Below are 19,782 nucleotides of genomic sequence, written 5' to 3'. Positions count from 1 at the left end.
TAATTAGCCCCTAAAAATGCCTAAATTCTTGCCATTAGTCAATGAATCAACTAAGTCCCAAATTAAGCAAAATAATGCCAATTTCGGTACTGATGAACAGTACCAGGGCAGCAGACTAATTAGGCCTTAATTCACCTCTAAACCACTTCATTAAGCACTAATTAGGTCCCCTAATCACCCCACACAACATTAGGCATATCTAGACCATGATTAGGCTTAATTAACCCCCTAATTACCCTCTAAAATGCACAAATAAACTAATTAAGGGTTTAGGGGTTTATACTCGCCTAATTATGACTCGGGGCGACGGGAACGGGCGATCGATCACCGACGCGTGGTGAGAATCGACGGCGGCGTTCCGGGGGCAAGCCGGCGGTCACGGCGACACCGGCGAGGGCGATTAGTGGCTGGTCCTCTTCTGTTTGGGGTTGGAACCGGGCTGAGGGTGGCGGTTCGGGTGAGAGGGGGGTCGTGGATGACTGAGGCGGTGGCTAGTGGAGGCCAGCAGCTCTGGCGGTGACTGTTCCGGCGTGAACAATACCAAGACGAGCAGAAACGCCCACGGCAGAAATGAAACGGGAAAAGGAAGAAAAATTTGGGGAAAATGGCCGAATGGTCTTCAGGAGAGAGAGATGGTCTGGTCAAATGTGGTCAAGCTTGATGTGAGTGGAATCCAAGTGTCCAAATCTTGGGCCAATGGACAATTTTGCTCTTGATCCAAAGGCTAGGATTAGCCCAAATCCAATAATTTAGGGGTGAAATGGTCTTTTGTCCCTAACCATGGTTGACCAGACCTGGTTTAATCCCAATTAACCTTGGTTAACCCCAAAAGTTTGACCAATTTTCGGAATTAAATAAAATGGTCTTAGGGGCATTTTCGTAATTTTTCGATCCCGGATCGAAATTCCAATTTTTGTCCCTACCGGTCCTATATATTCATGGTAAACATAATACGGTGTTGGACCCTTAAAATTCATCCTTTAAGCCCTCGAAAACCAGTTCAAAAGTTCGGAGGGGCAAAACCGTAATTTTTCGTTCCGGGGTCGAAATTCCAATTTTTGACCGTATGCTCTCCAGACGTGTGCGGCCACTCTAAAATGACGTCGGTCTTGCGAAAGAGTCGTAATTACCCTTGAAATCTCGACATCGAAGTTCGGTCCCAATTTCGCGCTCAATTTAGCTCGTTTTGAAGTTTTAAGGCCTCTCACTAACGGGCGGCTGTTTAGGTGTTACGCGTATCGACCTAGGATTGTCCGAGTCGTGATGGCCTCGAATTTCGGAAGAATGAGAGGAATTATCACTAGTACCGGAGGTCGCAATCGTTCGGATTAAAATCGGGATCCGTTTGTCAGGCGTACTCTCGGTCATGCGGAATCACCCACGATCCGATCGTACGTTACTGACTATATCAAATCCGTCATTTTCCTAAGATCGGCCCATATTGGTTCAAAATATTCCCTCGACGTTTCTCGAAATCGGCGCTCAATCACGATCGGGTCCTCGGTCCACGCACCTGTTCCTATTTAGCCTTTCCCATTTGGTTAGTATCCCGTGATTGATCAAGTCAGGACGAGACTTACTAAAATCAAACGAGAATTAATGTACACTTTATTGGTCCCGGTAACGGGTCAAAATTCAGAATGTTACAACTCTTCCCCCCTTACAAAAATTTCGTCCTCGAAATTTGTACTCTAAACTTGTTCCTCGAACAACTGGGGGTGTTGACGTCGCATGGCCTCCTCACTTTCACAAGTAGCGCCTTCTGTCCCGTGGTGTTCCTAGACTACCTTGACCATCGGGATTGTCTTATTCCGCAGTACTCGATCTTTCTGATCTTCAATTCTGACTGGTCTCTCCACGTACGACACCCTGTTGTCCAGTCTATTTCTTCATATCTCAGAATGTGTGTCGGATCTGGCTCATACTTTCTCAACATCGACACGTGGAAGACATTGTGTACCTGGGACAAGTTAGGTGGCAGGGCAAGCCTATACGCCATATCGTCAATCTTTTCCAGAATTTCGAACGGTCCGACAAACCTTGGACTTAGCTTTCCCTTCTTGCTAAATCGTGATAACCCTTTCATAGGCAACACCTTGAGGAATACATGGTCTCCAACTTGGAATTCCAAAGGTCGTCATCTCCGATCGGCATAGCTTTTCTGTCGACTTTGTGCTGTCTTTAGCCTTTCTCGGATAATTTCGACAGTTTCTACTGTCTGCTGGATTAACTCTGGGCCAGTAATACTCCGTTCACCTACTTCGTCCCAGCATACGGGAGTCCTACATGCTCTGCCATATAAGGCTTCAAATGGGGCCATCTGGATACTCTGCTGATAGCTATTATTATACGCAAACTCCACCAAATGCAGCTGTTCTTCCCATTTACCCTGGAAATCCAGTACACAAGCCCTTAACATATCCTCGAGGGTCTGAATCGTCCTTTCTGATTGACCATCAGTCTGCGGATGGTAAGCTGTACTGAATTGTACCTTCGTTCCCAAGGCCGTCTGCAGACTTTTCCAGAAATTCGCCGTAAATCTCGGGTCACGATCCGAAGTAATCGTCACTGGTACTCCGTGAAGTCTGACGATTTGTCGCACATATAACTCTACATACTTTTCCAGCTCAAAATCCTTCCGAACTGCTAAGAAATGCGCTGACTTGGTCAGTCGGTCTACTATTACCCAAATCGAATCATGACCTCTCTGACTTCGGAGTAAACCTGATACGAAATCCATCGTGATATGTTCCCATTTCCATTCGGGAATCTCTAACGGTCGCAGTAGTCCTCCGGGCTTACAATGTTGTGCCTTCACTTGTTGGCACGTCAAACACTTAACTACATGTTTGGCCACATCAACTTTCATACCACTCCACCAAAAGTGTTGTCGAAGGTTCTGGTACATCTTAGTACTGCCCGGGTGAATGCTGTACTTACTGCGATGCGCTTCACTTAGAATTTCTTCCTTGAGCTCCAAATCATCGGGCACACACAGTCGCCCACAGAACTTCAAAGCTACATCCTCGGACACTTGGAAATCCGACTTCCTCTTGGTGACGTCCATCCCAATTATCTTTTGAATCTCTGGGTCCGTAGATTGCAATTCCCGAATCTTAGTCTGAATCTCCAGTTCTATTCTCAAAGCGGCTAGTAAACTCGATACGTGGCTCACTTCCAACTTGAACTCTGAATCTCGGAGCCTCTCTAGCAAGGTCCATTCCTTGATCATCATATGCGCCACACTTGACTTACGACTCAACGCATCAGCGACTCGATTCGCCTTTCCCGGGTGATACATGATATCGCAGTCGTAGTCCTTCAGCAGTTCCATCCATCGACGCTGTCTCATGTTCAATTCCTTTTGCGAGAACAAGTACTTGAGGCTCTGATGATCCGTGAAGATCCGAAATCTTTCTCCACATAGATAGTGCCTCCAGATCTTGAGCGCAAATACAATTGCAGCTAATTCTAAATTGTGCGTCGGATAATTTAGCTCATGCGGCCTCAACTGACGCGACGCATACGCTACTACTTTTCCATGCTGCATTAATACACAGCCAAGTCCTCTTAAGGAAGCGTCACTATAAACTTCAAAACCTCCTGGTCCGGATGGAATAGTCAGAACCGGGGCGGTGGTCAATCTACGCTTCAGTTCTTGAAAACTTTTCTCGCACTTATCGTCCCATTCAAACTTGGCTTCCTTCTTCAATAGTCGTGTCATCGGCATGGCTATTGACGAGAATCCTTCCACGAAACGTCGGTAATAGCCAGCCAAACTCAGAAAGCTTCGGATTTCTGTCACGGAAGTCGGTCTAGGCCACTTAAGTACTGCCTCAATCTTCATTAGATCCACTGAAATTCCGTCTCCCGAAATTATATGACCAAGGAATGCTACTCTGTTTAGCCAAAATTCGCACTTGCTAAACTTAGCATAAAGTGCGTGCTCCCTTAGCGTCCATAGTACCTCTGCTAAATGCATTTCGTGCTCTTCTGGGCTCTTTGAATACACCAGGATATCATCAATAAACACTATCACAAACTGATCTAAAAATTCCTTGAACACCCTGTTCATCAGATCCATAAATGCAGCTGGGGCATTCGTCAACCCGAAGGGCATCACCGTAAATTCATAGTGCCCATACCTTGTCTGAAAAGCAGTCTTGGGTATATCTTCCTTCCGAATCCTCAATTGATGATATCCAGTCCGTAGATCTATCTTGGAAAATACAGACGCTCTTTGCAGCTGATCAAATAAGTCATCGATCCTTGGCAATGGATACTTATTTTTCACCGTCACTTGATTCAATTGCCGGTAATCTATACACAACCTCAGAGTTCCGTCTTTCTTCCTCACGAATAGGAATGGTGCTCCCCATGGGGACGCACTAGGACGGATGAAACCTTTGTCCAGGAGTTCTTGCATCTGAACCTTCAACTCCTTTAATTCCGACAGTGACATCCTGTAAGGCGCCTTCGAAATGGGTTCCGTTCCCAGGGCCAATTCAATCACGAATTCCACTTCCCGCTCGGGTGGCAATCCTGGCAATTCCTGAGGAAAAACCTCGGAGAAACTACACACCACAGGTATTTCTTCCAAACTGGGCCCCTCAATCGTCGGATCAACCACATTCACTAAATATCCTTCGCAACCATCATTTATTAACTTGGTCGCCTTGAGGGAAGCAATCCAAGGGATAGAGATTCCTCCTCTATTTCCCTGGAATTCATATCTAGGACATCCAACCGGATTAAATTGGATCGTCCTGCTACCACAATCCATCAAGGCCTTCTGCCTTACTAGCCAATCCATTCCTATTATGACATCAAAATCGAACATGGCCAATACTGCCAAGTCGATACTCTCCTTGATACCATCAATCACTATTTTGCAACCGGGACATCCAAATGAAACTAACATCCTATCATTCAATGGTGTCGACACCCACAACATAGTTTCAAGCATAACTGGTTCCATACCAACTAATAGAACAAACTGCTCCGAAATAAACGAGTGGGTCGCCCCCGGATCAAATAATGCATATGCAGCATGATCACAGAGAGAAATCGTACCTGTGACCACGCCAGGCGCTACCTCTGCTTCTCTGCGCGCCATTGCATACACCCGTCCTTGTGCTGGCGGCCTCCCTTGATTAGCCGGCGGGGGATTTCCAACTTGATTTCCGGCTCGGGTTTGCTGTGGAAGCCTCGGTGGTCCAGTGGGGCGCTGCTGGGGGCAGTTCCTGATTTGGTGCTCCAAACTTCCGCACCTGAAGCAAGCCCCAAAACGTCTCGGCTGCGGGTTCGACTTCCCGATGTTCTTTCTAGCTGGCGGAGCAAAACGTCTATTTCCTACCATGGGCTGCTTCCCAAAGCGGCGGTTATCTCTGTTCTGAGCAAACCGCGAACCAGATGCGGCTACTCTCTCTTGTTGATCTCGTTCGATAATCTGAGCCCGCCTATACATTTCTCCATATTCCTTAATGTCATGCGATAGAATCTGACTTCGAAGATCCGGCTTTAAGCCATCGCGGAATCTCCGAGCCCTGTCCCGTGGATTTTCTACCATCGTTGGTGGGAACTTTGCCAACCTAGCAAATTCTGCTTCATACTGATCCACGGTCATCTGACCTTGGCGCAATCTCATAAACTCCATTAATTTCTTTTCCTGGGCGTTTTCTGAAAAGTATTTCTCATAAAAGTTCTCCACAAACACTGCCCAGGTCGGGGCTGTTCCTTCCGGAAATATTCTGCCCTCAGTGGCCTTCCACCAGTCGTTTGCGCCATCCTGTAATTGATACGTAGCTAACGTCACCTTCTCCTCGTCGGTGCACTCCAGCACCTTAAAAGTCTTTTCCAATTCTTCCACCCATCGCGGTGCGATCTCGGGGTCACCGCGACCATGGAACTTAGGCGGCTTTAACTTTACAAACTGTTCTACTAACTGGGACATCTGCCTAACCCCTGTTGGTTGAGCTGACCCTTGCTGGGCTTTGTTCCCTCCAATACCAGCAATAGGCGCGGCCTCGGCAGCTTGTGCATACGCTGCGACCCTTTCCTGTGCCTGCAATCCCATAACACGCCCTATCTCCCGTAAGGTATTCATCACATCATCAAATCTGGGATCTCTTGCCTCACGGGCTCCCTCACTAGTCTGGGCTTGGGGCTCTTTTCCCCTCCTCCTGCTTGGAGTCTGAATAATGTCCTCTAGTCGACGGTCTCGGGCCTCTTGGCATCCTGGACTCGACTGACCTTGGGATTCCTTCCCCTTTCTTCTATTCATTCTCACAACTCAGCTACTCCACTACCTGCTATAATTCCATTAAGGAATTAAAGACTTAAACCAATCTATCCCAGTCTAAGTCCTAGGCAGGTATTAAACAACAATCAACAATTAGCATGCGGCCTCACAATTATCCAGCATATCACCCAAGGGATTCGCGTACTCACCTCGGGTCCTACCGCACCTGCACTGTAAGGGTCACACCGAACCATCCAAACACAATCAATGCACAATGGTAAGGAGATGCATGTAGCACACGAGGTCACCCTACTGGCTACCCATGGTCTCATCGCTCCTTATCACTCCAAGCTTCGACCTAATGGAATCGAGCTGACCTTGCTCTGATACCAATTCAAGAGGGGATGTCACACCCCGTACCCCAATGGAACGCAACATCCCGTCACGGTCGATTATGGTGCGATGTTCCCAGGAAGCGTCACCGACCCAACGCCCAATCAGAGATCAAACACATACGGAAGCACGTATATAAATATATATATACACCCTGACAATAAAATACATGAGGCCAAGGTAGCACAACCAGCAAACCACACCTCTTAAAACATGTACACTGATATTACCATAGGAAACTTTTTTTTTTTACGAAATTCATTTATACAACAGCCAAGAAAACACACAGTCAGCAGCAACTCAGTCAAAAGGGGTCAGCGTATATCACTTCGGGCTCCTCAGCTTCCTCGACCATGGCTGCAGGTCCGTCCCCACAAGGGTGCCCACTAGATGACCGCTGGATGAATTGCGATATACCAAAAAGGGGCGCTCTCCTTGGCATCCTACGGCTGGGGGTCTGAAATGTTTCGGTTTACACAACCGTGAGACGAATCTCAGTGAGTATGACCCCCTAAACCTAGGTTAGGCTAACATGCAATCTCCTGACCAGGACACACAATCACACAGCAATTTCACTCATTAATAACCTCCGACCTAGGCCCTCTGGCCTAGATCTCTTACCTGTCTGACCCTGCAGGTTAGGCATTTTATATTACCACGATAATCACGGCACAGGCGCAATCATACTCAATCACACGTGCGCCATACGCATGCTCATGCTCGTTAGTGTCAGCCTCACACACAAATCACCGGCACGCACCTCAGCCACATACACTGGCACTCATTTGCCATGCTTATGAATCAGCTCAAACGATGCACGTTGGCACAATGCCCATTTTTATATATTATCAATCGACCCGAAGGTCACGACCCGAAGGCCAACAACACTTCACGGCCTGCGCCAAGGCGCTCATGGCCCGGTGTCTCTAGCCCGCGTAAAACGCATCAGGCGCAACACCGATCTCCTCACGAACCAGAGCCCGCGTAAAACGCATCAGGTTGGTCGTCTTCCGGACGAACCGGGCATCGTCCCGCGTAAGACGCCTCAGGACGGCACGACCCGAAGGCCACGACCCGAAGGCCATAATTGAATAAAACGACCCGTAGGCCCGACCCGAAGGCCAACAGTTTGATAAAACGACCCGTAGGCCCGACCCGAAGGCCACAATTTAATAAACTCAAGTATGTACTTCAAAGCACTCAATTTCACTCGTAACACAACATACTTTGCGAGCTACATCCCGGGAATTCAAACCAATTGCCAATGCCAGAATGCCAAACACGATCATTCGACGATTAAACAAATTTAACGCATTCTCGGTACACCCAATTATCTCCAAATTGAATCCAATCAACTCAACGTTTACTCCGCACATTTAATCCAAAGCAATTCCACACGCCTAGGCCCGCCACGAGTAAATTCGATCTCGATAATTGTTTTTATCGACACGGGGCCACTTAATAGGATTAAACAAGTCCCAATCAACCCATAACATGACTAAATTTCCAGCCATTAATCCATAAACCATTTAATGCTCAACTTAGACAAATTTAGGCATTTTTGGTACTGAATGAACAGTACCAGGTCTAAGCACCAATTAGGCCTTAAGCCATATTTAAATCATCTCATAAAGCCCCAATCACAATTACTAATTACCCAACAACCTAGTACACTTAATTAGGCCTCAATTAAGCCTAATTAGCCCCTAAAAATGCCTAAATTCTTGCCACTAGTCAATGAATCAACTAAGTCCCAAATTAAGCAAAATAATGTCAATTTCGGTACTGATGAACAGTACCAGGGCAGCAGACTAATTAGGCCTTAATTCACCTCTAAACCACTTCATTAAGCACTAATTAGGTCCCCTAATCACCCCACACAACATTAGGCATATCTAGACCATGATTAGGCTTAATTAACCCCCTAATTACCCTCTAAAATGCACAAATAAACTAATTAAGGGTTTAGGGGTTTATACTCGCCTAATTATGACTCGGGGCGACGGGAACGGGCGGTCGATCACCGACGCGTGGTGAGAATCGACGGCGGCGTTCCGGGGGCAAGCCGGCGGTCACGGCGACATCGGCGAGGGCGATTAGTGGCTGGTCCTCTTCTGTTTGGGGTTGGAACCGGGCTGAGGGTGGCGGTTCGAGTGAGAGGGGGGTCGTGGATGACTGAGGCGGTGGCTGGTGGTGGCCAGCAGCTTCGGCGGTGACTGTTCCGGCGTGAACAATACCAGGACGAGCAGAAACGCCCACGGCAGAAATGAAACGGGAAAAGGAAGAAAAATTTGGGGAAAATGGCCGAATGGTCTTCAGGAGAGAGAGATGGTCTGGTCAAATGTGGTCAAGCTTGATGTGATTGGAATCCAAGTGTCCAAATCTTGGGCCAATGGACAATTTTGCCCTTGATCCAAAGGCTAGGATTTGCCCTAATCCAATAATTTAGGGGTGAAATGGTCTTTTGTCCCTAACCATGGTTGACCAGACCTGGTTTAATCCCAATTAACCTTGGTTAACCCCAAAATTTTGACCAATTTTCGGAATTAAATAAAATGGTCTTAGGGGCATTTTCGTAATTTTTCGATCCTGGACCGAAATTCCAATTTTTGTCCCTACCGGTCCTATATATTCATGGTAAACATAATACGGTGTCGGACCCTTAAAAGTCATCCTTTAAGCCCTCGAAAACCAGTCCAAAAGTTTGGAGGGGCAAAACCGTAATTTTTCGTTCCGGGGTCAAAATTCCAATTTTTGACCGTATGCTCTCCAGATGTGTGCGGCCACTCTAAAATGACGTCGGTCTTGCGAAAGAGTCGTAATTACCCTTGAAATCTCGACATCGAAGTTCGGTCCCAATTTCGCGCTCAATTTAGCTCGTTTTGAAGTTTTAAGGCCTCTCACTAACGAGCGGCTGTTTAGGTGTTACGCGTATCGACCTAGGATTGTCCGAGTCGTGATGGCCTCGAATTTCGAAAGAATGAGAGGATTTATCACTAGTACCGGAGGTCGCAATCGTTCGGATTAAAATCGGGATCCGTTTGTCAGGCGTACTCTCGGTCGTGCGGAATCACCCGCGATCCGATCGTACGTTACTGACTATATCAAATCCGTCATTTTCCTAAAATCGGCCCATATTGGTTCAAAATATTCCCTCGACGTTTCTCGAAATCAGCGCTCAATCACGATCGGGTCCTCGGTCCACGCACCTGTTCCTATTTAGCCTTTCCCATTTGGTTAGTATCCCGTGATTGATCAAGTCCAGACGAGACTTACTAAAATCAAACGAGAATTAATGTACACTTTATTGGTCCCGGTAACGGGTCAAAATTCAGGATGTTACACTTTTCAAGGTTCACGACCAATGTTGATCTCGGGTGGAGGCAAACTCTAGTGCGGGCAGGGTTGGCCAGGGCAGTTGTGTGCCGAGTCCAGTGGTAGACTCGTTGGAGATGGCGAGGTGGAGAGGTCAGGGGACAACAACGGGAGGCGCGAGACGAGAAGGGGTGCTAGGAGTGTTTCCTTTGTTAGTTCGTCTTGCATGTGCGAATCAAACATGGTAAAATAGAGATAGCATATGAGGCTAGTACAAGGTACAATACCCACATCTACCCCATACGAATTCCAAGGATGTACGTTTCAACTTTTACCCAAAGTACAAGAAGTAATTGATTGACAGGCATCCTAAACCTTACGGTTCATAGATTGGGGTAGATACTTTAGCTTTTAATATAATCACATATTATTATACGACTGACAGTGTAGCTAATCATAGTTATAAATAGATCATCGAATAATTGGTATATCAATATCTAGGTAATGTATTAGGGGCATTATCTTCATGACTTATTGTGAGTTATATTCGTTGTTACTGTGCTTTTACATTAATATTCTAGTATAATTGCTCAAACTCATCTTGAACTTTTACAACGATATATAATAGTCTCTGAACTTTGCAAATTATTTTCCTAAACCGTGACACCAACGCACGATAGCACCAAACTTTGAAAAGTTACATGTTATTTTCAGGAAAATTGTCCAAAAAGTCCTAAACCTATTGCATTTTTGCCAATTCAGTCCTAAACCTTTTAAGTTTGCCAATTGAATCCTACACATTTTCACTTCTTATCAATTAAGTCCACCCGGCCAATTTTGGCCGCCCAGAGCTGACATGGATGCCAGCCGTCCGGCAAACGCTGATGTGGCAATTTTTTATAATATTTTAATATTTTTTTCGATTTTTTTTTCTTTTTCCTTTTTTCTGTTCTTCTTCCCTCTGGCCGATCGCCGGACCGGCCAGGGGCAAGAGGCCGACGACAAAGCTCGCCCCCGCTGGCCACTGGCAAGGGCGAGCCTCGTCGGCCCTTCGCAAGGGGAGGTCGAACCTCGCCAAATCTAGGCAAGGTCGAGCCTCGCCGGCCCCTGGCCTCACCCAGCGATAGCGAGGTCGGCCTCGCCTGGCCTCGACCAGCCAGGGGCCGATGAGGCTTGCCCTCGCTAGTGGCCGGCGGGGGCAAGCTTTGCCGCCGGCCAGAGGGAAGAAGACCAGAAAAATAAAAATAAAAAGGACAAATAAATAGAAAAAATATTAAAAAATTATAAAAAAAATTACCATGTCAACGTTTGCCGGACAGAAGACGCCCACGTCAGCTCCGGGCGGCCAAAATTGGCCAGATGGACTCAATTGGTAAGAAGTGAAAAGGTGTAGGACTCAATTGACAAATTTAAAAGGTTTATGACTTTTTGGACAAATTTCCCTGTTATTCTTTGAAATTTTTATTTTTTTTGTTTTCGCCACTAATTTTGTTCCGTGTGCATAAGAAATTAAACTTACCTAAAAAGGAACTTACTCTCTTTTTTTTATCGAAATACCCTTTGCTGCATGGTTGATGAAGTTAAGAGAGCGGAGACAATGTATGGTGGATGAAATTAGCAAAAATCCAGCTAAGGTTGTCAAAAGGAATAATTTAATTCATTTTCAAATAATATTTATGATTTCGTTTGTTTGAAAGAAAACTGTTTTTGAGAAATTATTTTTCAACTTTTTGATATTCGAATGACGGAAAACTAATCAATGTACGGGTGTTGACACTTGATTTTTAGCTCATTTTCTCAGATTTTTCCAAAAATTACAAAATTAGGATTAGGAACCTTGGCCAAGCTTAGGAACCTATTTCTAAACCAAAAATAATTTTTTAAAATTGTCCTGAATTTTTCTTTAATTTCTTCGTGTCAAAATAAGGGTGAAAATCAAGAAAAATAGCAAATGGAGTCTAAAAATTCCATAAAAATAGTCATTACTCTTATCTTAAATCCAATTTCATTAATACAGTGTAAATTTTATAAAATTTCAATTGGGAATATGTTTTTCCCAAAGTTGGGTAAAAACAAGCCCAAATTGAATCAAAAATTCAATTAATTCATTTCTAGTCATTTTTCAGTCGTAGTTTCTTCACAACAAATGAATTTGGGACCTTGAATTGCATAATGGTCAGTCCACTTGCACAATATGCTGAAGAAATTAAAAAGTCCCAAAATTCAATTGAAAATTAGGTTTTTTAGCCCAAATTGGGGTTCATGATCAATTTGAAATTGTTGAACCTTGGTACAATCATTTTTAGGGTTAATCAGTCATGGGTAATCCAATTTTGGCATCAATTTTACTCAATCAGGTCATTTAGGTATCGAATTGAATAGATCCCTAGTGACTCGGATTTTAAAATTTGGGAATAGTTGGTTTAATTGTGACAAAAATTAGGGAAAATCTCATGTTTTGATGCAAAATGTGCCAAGGAATTTAATTTTGAGGTTAAATTTGAAAAATTGGGTCAAAATCAGGCTTAATTTGAGAATTTAGACCAACCCGAGTCTGCCAAATCGACCGGGTCAACCCAACCCGACCTGGGTCGATCTCCTTCTTCACCTGACTTGCCTAGAATGGGATAAACCCAGAAAATATCTTCTTCGGCCCCCTGACTTTATCGATTAAATTCGATCAATATAGCACTTGTTAAACTTTGATTCCAGCTGGAGAATCTCCGGCTGGCATTGGAGATTCAATCTAACCAATTTCAAGTCGGTGATAACCAATTTTAGGCGGGAAAATCAGGTAACAAAAAGGGAGGAAGAACATTATCTCGGGCATAGAAGGTGCTCGACAAAATCACTGAGAGAGAGAGAGAGAGAGAGAGAGAGAGAGAGAGAGAGAGAGAGAGAGAGAGAATGAGAGCAAGAACAAAGGGAAAAGAGAGAAAGAGGAGAAGGTAGAGGTCCCCTTCTGAGCGTTCAGCGTCGCCCTAGACGGCAAAGTGCCTGCAAATCAGAGCCCAGCCGTGACCTCCCTCCTTGGGTTCAGTTGAGTTTATCGTGTGTGAAGGCCTGAAACTTGAGCTCGGCCGATAGATCTAGAGGTACTCCGGCGAAGCTGAGACCACCAGCTTGGAGTTCAGGTGTTAAGGAAGAGTTCTACAGCCGCGGATTCACTCATAAACTTCATTTGATCCTCCGACAAAACAGGTAAAGTTCGTTCATAATCACGGTTTTCCAAATTCCAGATGATGAACTTGAAGTTCAATATTGATGATCATGTGATTTCTTTGATGATTCTGAATTTTTTGATGCCTAAAACACATTTATGATGATAGTTGTATTGTTTTCATTGTATTTTGTGTCATTAAATCAACAAAACCGACTTGGCCACCATCGTTGCACCTCACCGGAGCTTGGGAACCCTCGTAGGAGCTTCATTTTTTGCCCTAGGCTATTCAAGTTAGTGACTCCTAACCTTTGTTTGATGTTTTGCTAATCATTTGAACCGATTTAGACGGCTAGGGCGACTAGAATTTAGGATTTGAAGTTTGGAGAAGTTAATGTAGAACTGTTTTGAGTTAGTGTTCTTAGGATAGGTTTTCGCCGACCCGCGGTGGTCCAGCGGCAAATCGATGGACTGAGGCTGATAAGTGGTGATAAGAGGATAACACAGAACCAAAAATCAATCAAAAAGGTCGTCGGAGGCTCACTGACGGTGAGTTCAAACCGGCGGCCTCGAGAATGTCTAGCCCAGATTCGTACCCACCAGGTGTTCGGCAAAATGCGAAGAGAAATAGGCTGAAAACGGCGCCGTTTCGGCGTTGTGCCCGTCGGAGCGTCGGCCGAGCGTCGACCGGCGCCAGCGACGTCCGGTTCAGCTCGGTTGAACCGACCTGAACCGGTTCGGTCCGGTTCAACCCTCGGCGGGAAAAATTTAAAAATATAAAAAATGATAAAAAAAAAATAGAAAATAGAGAAAATCAAATAAAAATCCTAAAAAATAGTAAAAAAATAGAAAATTTATAAAAAAAAATTCAAGAATCCAATAAAAATTTCAAAAATTTTCAGAATTTCAGAAAATTTCTAAAAAATCATAAAAATTCAAAAAATTTCAGAAAATTTACAAAAAATATGAAAAATTTAGGAAAATAAAAAAAATTAGAAAATCAAAAATATATTAAAAAATTTAAACTTTCAGAATTAAAAAAAATTCAGAAAATAAAAATTAGCTCTCGAGAAAAGAAATTCTAAAAAAAAAATTCAAAATTTCAAAGAATAGCTCAAAAATATTATGGCCAACCTTTGCAAGTGAAATTAGAATTTTTAAAGGTGCCTAACCAGCATTTTTAGAAAATCCTTAGTTGAGGGGTTTTTACCCCTAAAAAATCCTAAACCCTAAAACAACACATATCATCGAATGAATAAGCCTTTAGGGCTTTATTAAGGCTTGGGAGTTTTTTAATTGATTTTCATTTTAGAGATCCAAATCAGGATTGTTTTGTTTGATTGCCATTGATTGTGTTACTTATATTGATTGATTGAATTCCCGCGATTATGATGGTTAGAATTAGTGAATAGACCTCGGAAACTCGTGTGGCATGTTAAACACATCATATTGTTTTAGGTACTGAAAGGGCATTAGGGATCTCGACTCGGGATCATTAGCGTAATCAAGTCCCCGTATTCAGAATCTCTGGTTCGCAGAATCGTAGTATTTCTCCTGTATCCCGATTAGGTTTCTAGTCAACTTATCAATAATGACTAGTAGCGACTCCAAATTAAAACTTAAACTAAATAAAAAGATAAAAAAATCACAACCCGCTGTCACGTGAGGTATGGTCTGGGAGAGGCTCCCGTTTGTCTAGTGATGGGATGTCTGTGGGACGTTTGAGCGAAATATCCGCATCGGACCCTAGTAGCTCATTCGGGGATAGTTTTCCCATTCGTGACAAATGGAAGTACCTCCTTAGCGTGCAAAAAGCGCGGTGCGACAATGGGAAAATGTTTTTTCCATGGACTGATAACAACAAGCTTAAAATAGAGTAAAAATATTTGAAAGAAAACTGTTTCTGAGAAATTATTTTTCAACTTTTTGATATTCGAATGACGGAAAACTAATCAATGTACGGGAAAATATTTTTTCCATGGACCGATAACAACAAGCTTAAATAGAGTAAAAATGATTTCCTCTTCTAACAAGAAGGAAATCACTTTCCCTAAATTACAAAATAAATGAAAACTGACCATTATCCTTGAAAATGATTTCCACGGAAACTAATCTCTTTATTTATTTTTCTTAGCGATTGCAATAAAAAATCAAAGTCGAAGCGGCAATTCGCAACTTTTTCAAAGTTCAGGGGGGGGACAATTCGTAATATCAGAAAGTTCGGGGGCTATTGCGAAAAGACCAGGGAGTTTAATTATCGCTAAGGTCACGAATGTTTGGGCCTGTGCGAATGACTCTCAGTGGGCCTTAAGGCCCAAGCGAAGCCTGCATTTGCTGCTTCTTCTTCTTCTTCTTCACCGTGAAAAGCGAACCGTCACTTTTCTTCTGCAGCAATCCACTGAGAAGTCTCTCTCTTCTCTCTCTCTCTCTTTCTCTGCGTGCGCGAAGCTCCACCGCCGTTCGGGAGCTCGGCCTGATCGGTTTCGCCGGAACAGCTCTGCGAGGGGATTTCGGCGGCGCGAATCGGCAGGGGATGGCGACGGCTATGGTGGAAGACTCCAACTTCGAGGATGACCAGCTGGCTTCCATGACTACCGAGGACATCGTCAGGGCCTCCCGCCTCCTCGACAACGAGATTCGCATCCTCAAGGTCTCTCTCCCTATCTCTCCCTCTCTCTCTCTCTCTGTCACTCTCTGCGTGTGCGGATGTCTATGGCTTCGATTGGATTGCTAGGGCTTGTGGCGCGAGCTTTGCTTGTTTTGTTGGGTCTTCGGTAATTCGGTTTGTGCGCGAGGGGGTTTGTTCTCGAATCTGATGATTTGAGTCCGTGCATCGATGGGGGTTTTGATGGGATATATGGTTTTTTTTTTTTTTGGTTTGTGGTGACAGGAGGAGCTGCAGAGGACGAATCTGGAGCTGGAGTCGTATAAGGAGAAGATAAAGGAGAACCAGGAGAAGATTAAGCTCAACAAGCAACTCCCTTACCTGGTCGGCAATATCGTGGAGGTAACTTCTCGGAATGGGTTCGACTGTAAAACGGGTCTGATTGAAGGGCTCTTGTTGTGCTCGTGGTTTGGGGGCTGTCCCTGACAAATCTCTGTTGAAAATTTGGGGTGTGGCAAGTTACATCTCGCACGATGTCTTTGTAATTTGGGCTGACTGAGGTTTGTTCTCCCAGAGTATTCAGCTGTAGTGTGTTTTCTTGGCTGATGAGTGATGATAATGTGTTCCTCGTATAATATGCTCGTTGTCTCCCTTCTTGCTTTGAGTTATCCTCTGATTGGAATTTATTGTGCTTAAAGATTCTTGAGATGAACCCTGAGGATGAGGCTGAGGAAGATGGTGCCAATATTGATCTGGACTCGCAAAGGAAGGGCAAGTGTGTTGTCCTGAAGACATCGACACGGCAGGTATGGCTTTGGGGAAGAACACAAAGTCGTGTTGGGTTCACTTGCAGCACCAGTAGTTTAACTGTTTGTCTAAATTAGATATCAGACCGTGTTTGCAGCATGCTATCTATGTTTCCCTTTTTTGGACTATATTTGTCTCATCGAGGACATCTGGGGGCATTGGAATAATACAGAGAAGATATGTGGACATTTATCGAGCTATTTTCTGGTTCTCGTTGCTATAAGTGTCGGAGGTGCATTATATTTGACCTATATGCTGGGCAAGGTCATGCAATTGAGATCAATTTGTTGATGGGTTTAGCTGTGTAATTTACATGTATTTAAACAGTGGGTGGAGAAGAACTGTATTTGTTGAATTTGCTGTTAATATCTTTTGATGTAGATGCTTCATATGCTAGTGCCTTTTCTTTTAGTACAAGAGCTTTGAAGCTCTCACGATTGGCATGCGGGGGGGATCCTCGTGCAATCAGTTCTCTTATCTGAGGGCAGTGTAGTTGTAGGTTTGCTTGCTACAAGCCATATATCATAGCTTTGGAATTATTTAAAGAGCATTTATCATTCTCAAGGACTCGAGGGCACTTAAATTTCAGTAGTCAAGAAAACTAAAAGACGCTTCATATTTTTATCTACAATGCAGACAATCTTTCTTCCTGTAGTCGGCCTTGTTGACCCAGACAAGTTAAAACCTGGTGATTTAGTTGGTGTAAACAAAGACAGTTATCTGATCTTGGATACTCTACCATCTGAGTATGATTCTCGTGTGAAAGCTATGGAGGTAGATGAAAAACCAACAGAAGATTACAGTGACATTGGAGGACTAGAGAAACAGGTACGTTGCTAGACTTTTGATCAACCCTGCAAGCACTATGTAAGGAGACAATTAAGTGACAATGTTGTTGTTTACACAGATCCAAGAACTAGTGGAGGCTATTGTTCTGCCAATGACACATAAAGAACGATTTCAGAAGTTGGGGGTCCGTCCTCCTAAGGGAGTACTGTTATATGGACCTCCTGGGACTGGGAAAACTTTAATGGCACGTGCTTGTGCAGCGCAGACTAATGCCACTTTTTTGAAGCTAGCTGGCCCTCAGCTTGTCCAGGTATAAATGTGCTTTTATGTTATTGGGTTGGTGCTAACCATTGATTAACGGATGTTCACCCGGGAAGATGCTGCCCTGTGCTTCCACTGCGAATTGTCGTTATTGCGGAATAGCTGTTTTCTTTCTTGATATTGTGTCTGATTATTCAATCTGGTAGAAGTACTATATAGTTAGTCTTCCTAGATATTAGGTTCTATGACTTTAAAATACACCGCAGTTATTGAATTATACTTAGTTGGAAGCCATATACTTATTAGACTCCACATTCGTGCAGATGTTTATTGGAGATGGAGCAAAACTTGTGCGTGATGCTTTCCAGCTTGCAAAAGAGAAATCTCCCTGCATTATCTTCATTGATGAAATCGACGCTATTGGCACAAAACGTTTTGATAGGTATGCTAGTTAGTTTCATTAGCTTTATAAATAAAGTGGATTATGAACTCCAACTAAACCTTGTTTATGCTAATTATGAGTAAATAATGAAGAGAATGGGCATGGCTTGTGTCCTCGTAGTATGGATACATTTGAAATAAGAAGATAATCTGCAAAGTGAAATTACTATTCAGATGTTAAGAATTGTTAATAGTAATATAACCGTCGTTCGACCGAAAAAAAAGAACAAATATAACCGTCGACTCTATTCATCATCCTGTAATTCGTTTGTAAAACTGTTGTTTGTTTCGAACAATATGTTTACAGCGGATTGTTCTCTTGGCATTTGCAGTGAAGTAAGTGGAGATAGAGAGGTCCAGCGCACAATGTTAGAGTTGCTTAATCAGCTTGATGGCTTTAGTAGTGATGATCGAATTAAGGTGTCGCTTTCTCTCTCTAAACTTTGATTTAACTCCATTCCCATGTACATAAATGGATATTGCCCATGGAGCTCATAGATTTGTGGTATAAGTAATATCTACCAATGACATGACTATGGTCAACTTGAATTTGGCTGATTAATCATTTTGTAGGTTATTGCTGCAACAAATCGAGCTGATATATTGGATCCTGCACTTATGCGTTCTGGTCGATTGGATCGTAAAATTGAGTTCCCTCATCCCACTGAAGAAGCCAGAGCTCGTATTTTACAGGTATATCTTAACATATGATAATTTTACGGTCCGACAGAAGTTCGCTAATGAATAAATAGTCCTTTTCTACTGAAAAGCGGAGTCCGAAGTAAATGCTGACAGAAGAGTTAATGCTGCACTTACTGCTGCAGAATTGATATTCTTCTACAGCTTGTTGGTAATTTATTAGAAGCTGATTTGTGTTGTGACTGTAGATTCATTCAAGGAAGATGAATGTTCACCCAGATGTTAATTTCGAAGAGCTAGCCAGATCAACGGATGATTTTAATGGGGCGCAGTTGAAAGCAGTTTGTGTGGAGGCGGGCATGCTTGCACTTCGCCGCGATGCTACAGAAGTAATTAATCTCTCTCCCTCCCTCTCCAATTATGGGACATCAGTTGTATGGTTAGGTTCCAGTGGCAAGTTTTTGATATGCTGTTGGTATCCATCAGGTTACCCACGAGGACTTCAATGAAGGGATCATACAGGTCCAAGCGAAGAAGAAAGCAAGCCTGAATTACTATGCTTAGGGCCGCAGTAAACATGTCTGGATCTTCGCTGCTCGTGCTTGTTTGCTTTTTAGCGGATGAACGGAAATGAGGTCACCCATTTTCTCCTGCACAGTCGGTCCTCTTGTGGCACTCAACGAAGTATAGATTATTCAACTTTAACTGGTGCGACGTTATTGAACATAGACATATGTGGATGAAGTGAACAGATGAACTTTTTGAAGATTCTGTCCTCTCTAGCGGGACCAAGTTCTTGAGCAGTGTTGTGTAATTTCTGCTTCATCTTATGCAGGGGCCATTTGATAATGGACAAAGCTTCTCTTTTCAGTCGCATGAGCGTTAGTATGCTATCAGAATGTTTGCTTGAATTTGTGTCTGGGATGTGTGGACTTCTTGCATGCTCTCTGTTTAGAATGGATCACCTGTTGAGGACTCATGGTGCTTGTGATTAAAAAAGAATAGGAAAGGACTCTTGTCGATGCTAGTGCTCGTCTCAAGGTAATTTTATTCGGTGCACCGGGTTTATTTCGTGGGCTCGGCTCGGTCCAGGCAAGTAATTCCCTTAAGGCGAGATGCACGTACCCCATG

The 19,782-nt window shown here is 43.8% G+C and overlaps 1 protein-coding gene across 1 annotated transcript; it reads left to right on the top strand.

Annotated features, from left to right (window-relative positions):
* The first annotated feature begins 15,475 nt into the window (after positions 1-15,475).
* Positions 15,476-19,521, top strand: LOC115683469 (26S proteasome regulatory subunit 6A homolog). The gene is made up of 10 exons (XM_030607995.2): positions 15,476-15,759; positions 16,000-16,116; positions 16,413-16,520; positions 17,158-17,349; positions 17,429-17,620; positions 17,895-18,013; positions 18,345-18,432; positions 18,586-18,705; positions 18,900-19,040; positions 19,138-19,521. Exons 1-10 carry the CDS (start codon positions 15,643-15,645, stop codon positions 19,213-19,215), a joined length of 1,272 nt encoding a protein of 423 aa, XP_030463855.1. The 5' UTR covers positions 15,476-15,642; the 3' UTR covers positions 19,216-19,521.
* Positions 19,522-19,782: the final 261 nt, after the last annotated feature.

The sequence above is a fragment of the Syzygium oleosum genome, unplaced genomic scaffold (assembly GCF_021117445.2).
Source record: "Syzygium oleosum isolate NSW1041296 unplaced genomic scaffold, Sole_v2.1 Sole_v2.01, whole genome shotgun sequence".
Lineage (NCBI taxonomy): Eukaryota > Viridiplantae > Streptophyta > Magnoliopsida > Myrtales > Myrtaceae > Syzygium > Syzygium oleosum.
This window is presented reverse-complemented; position numbering and strand designations above follow the sequence as displayed.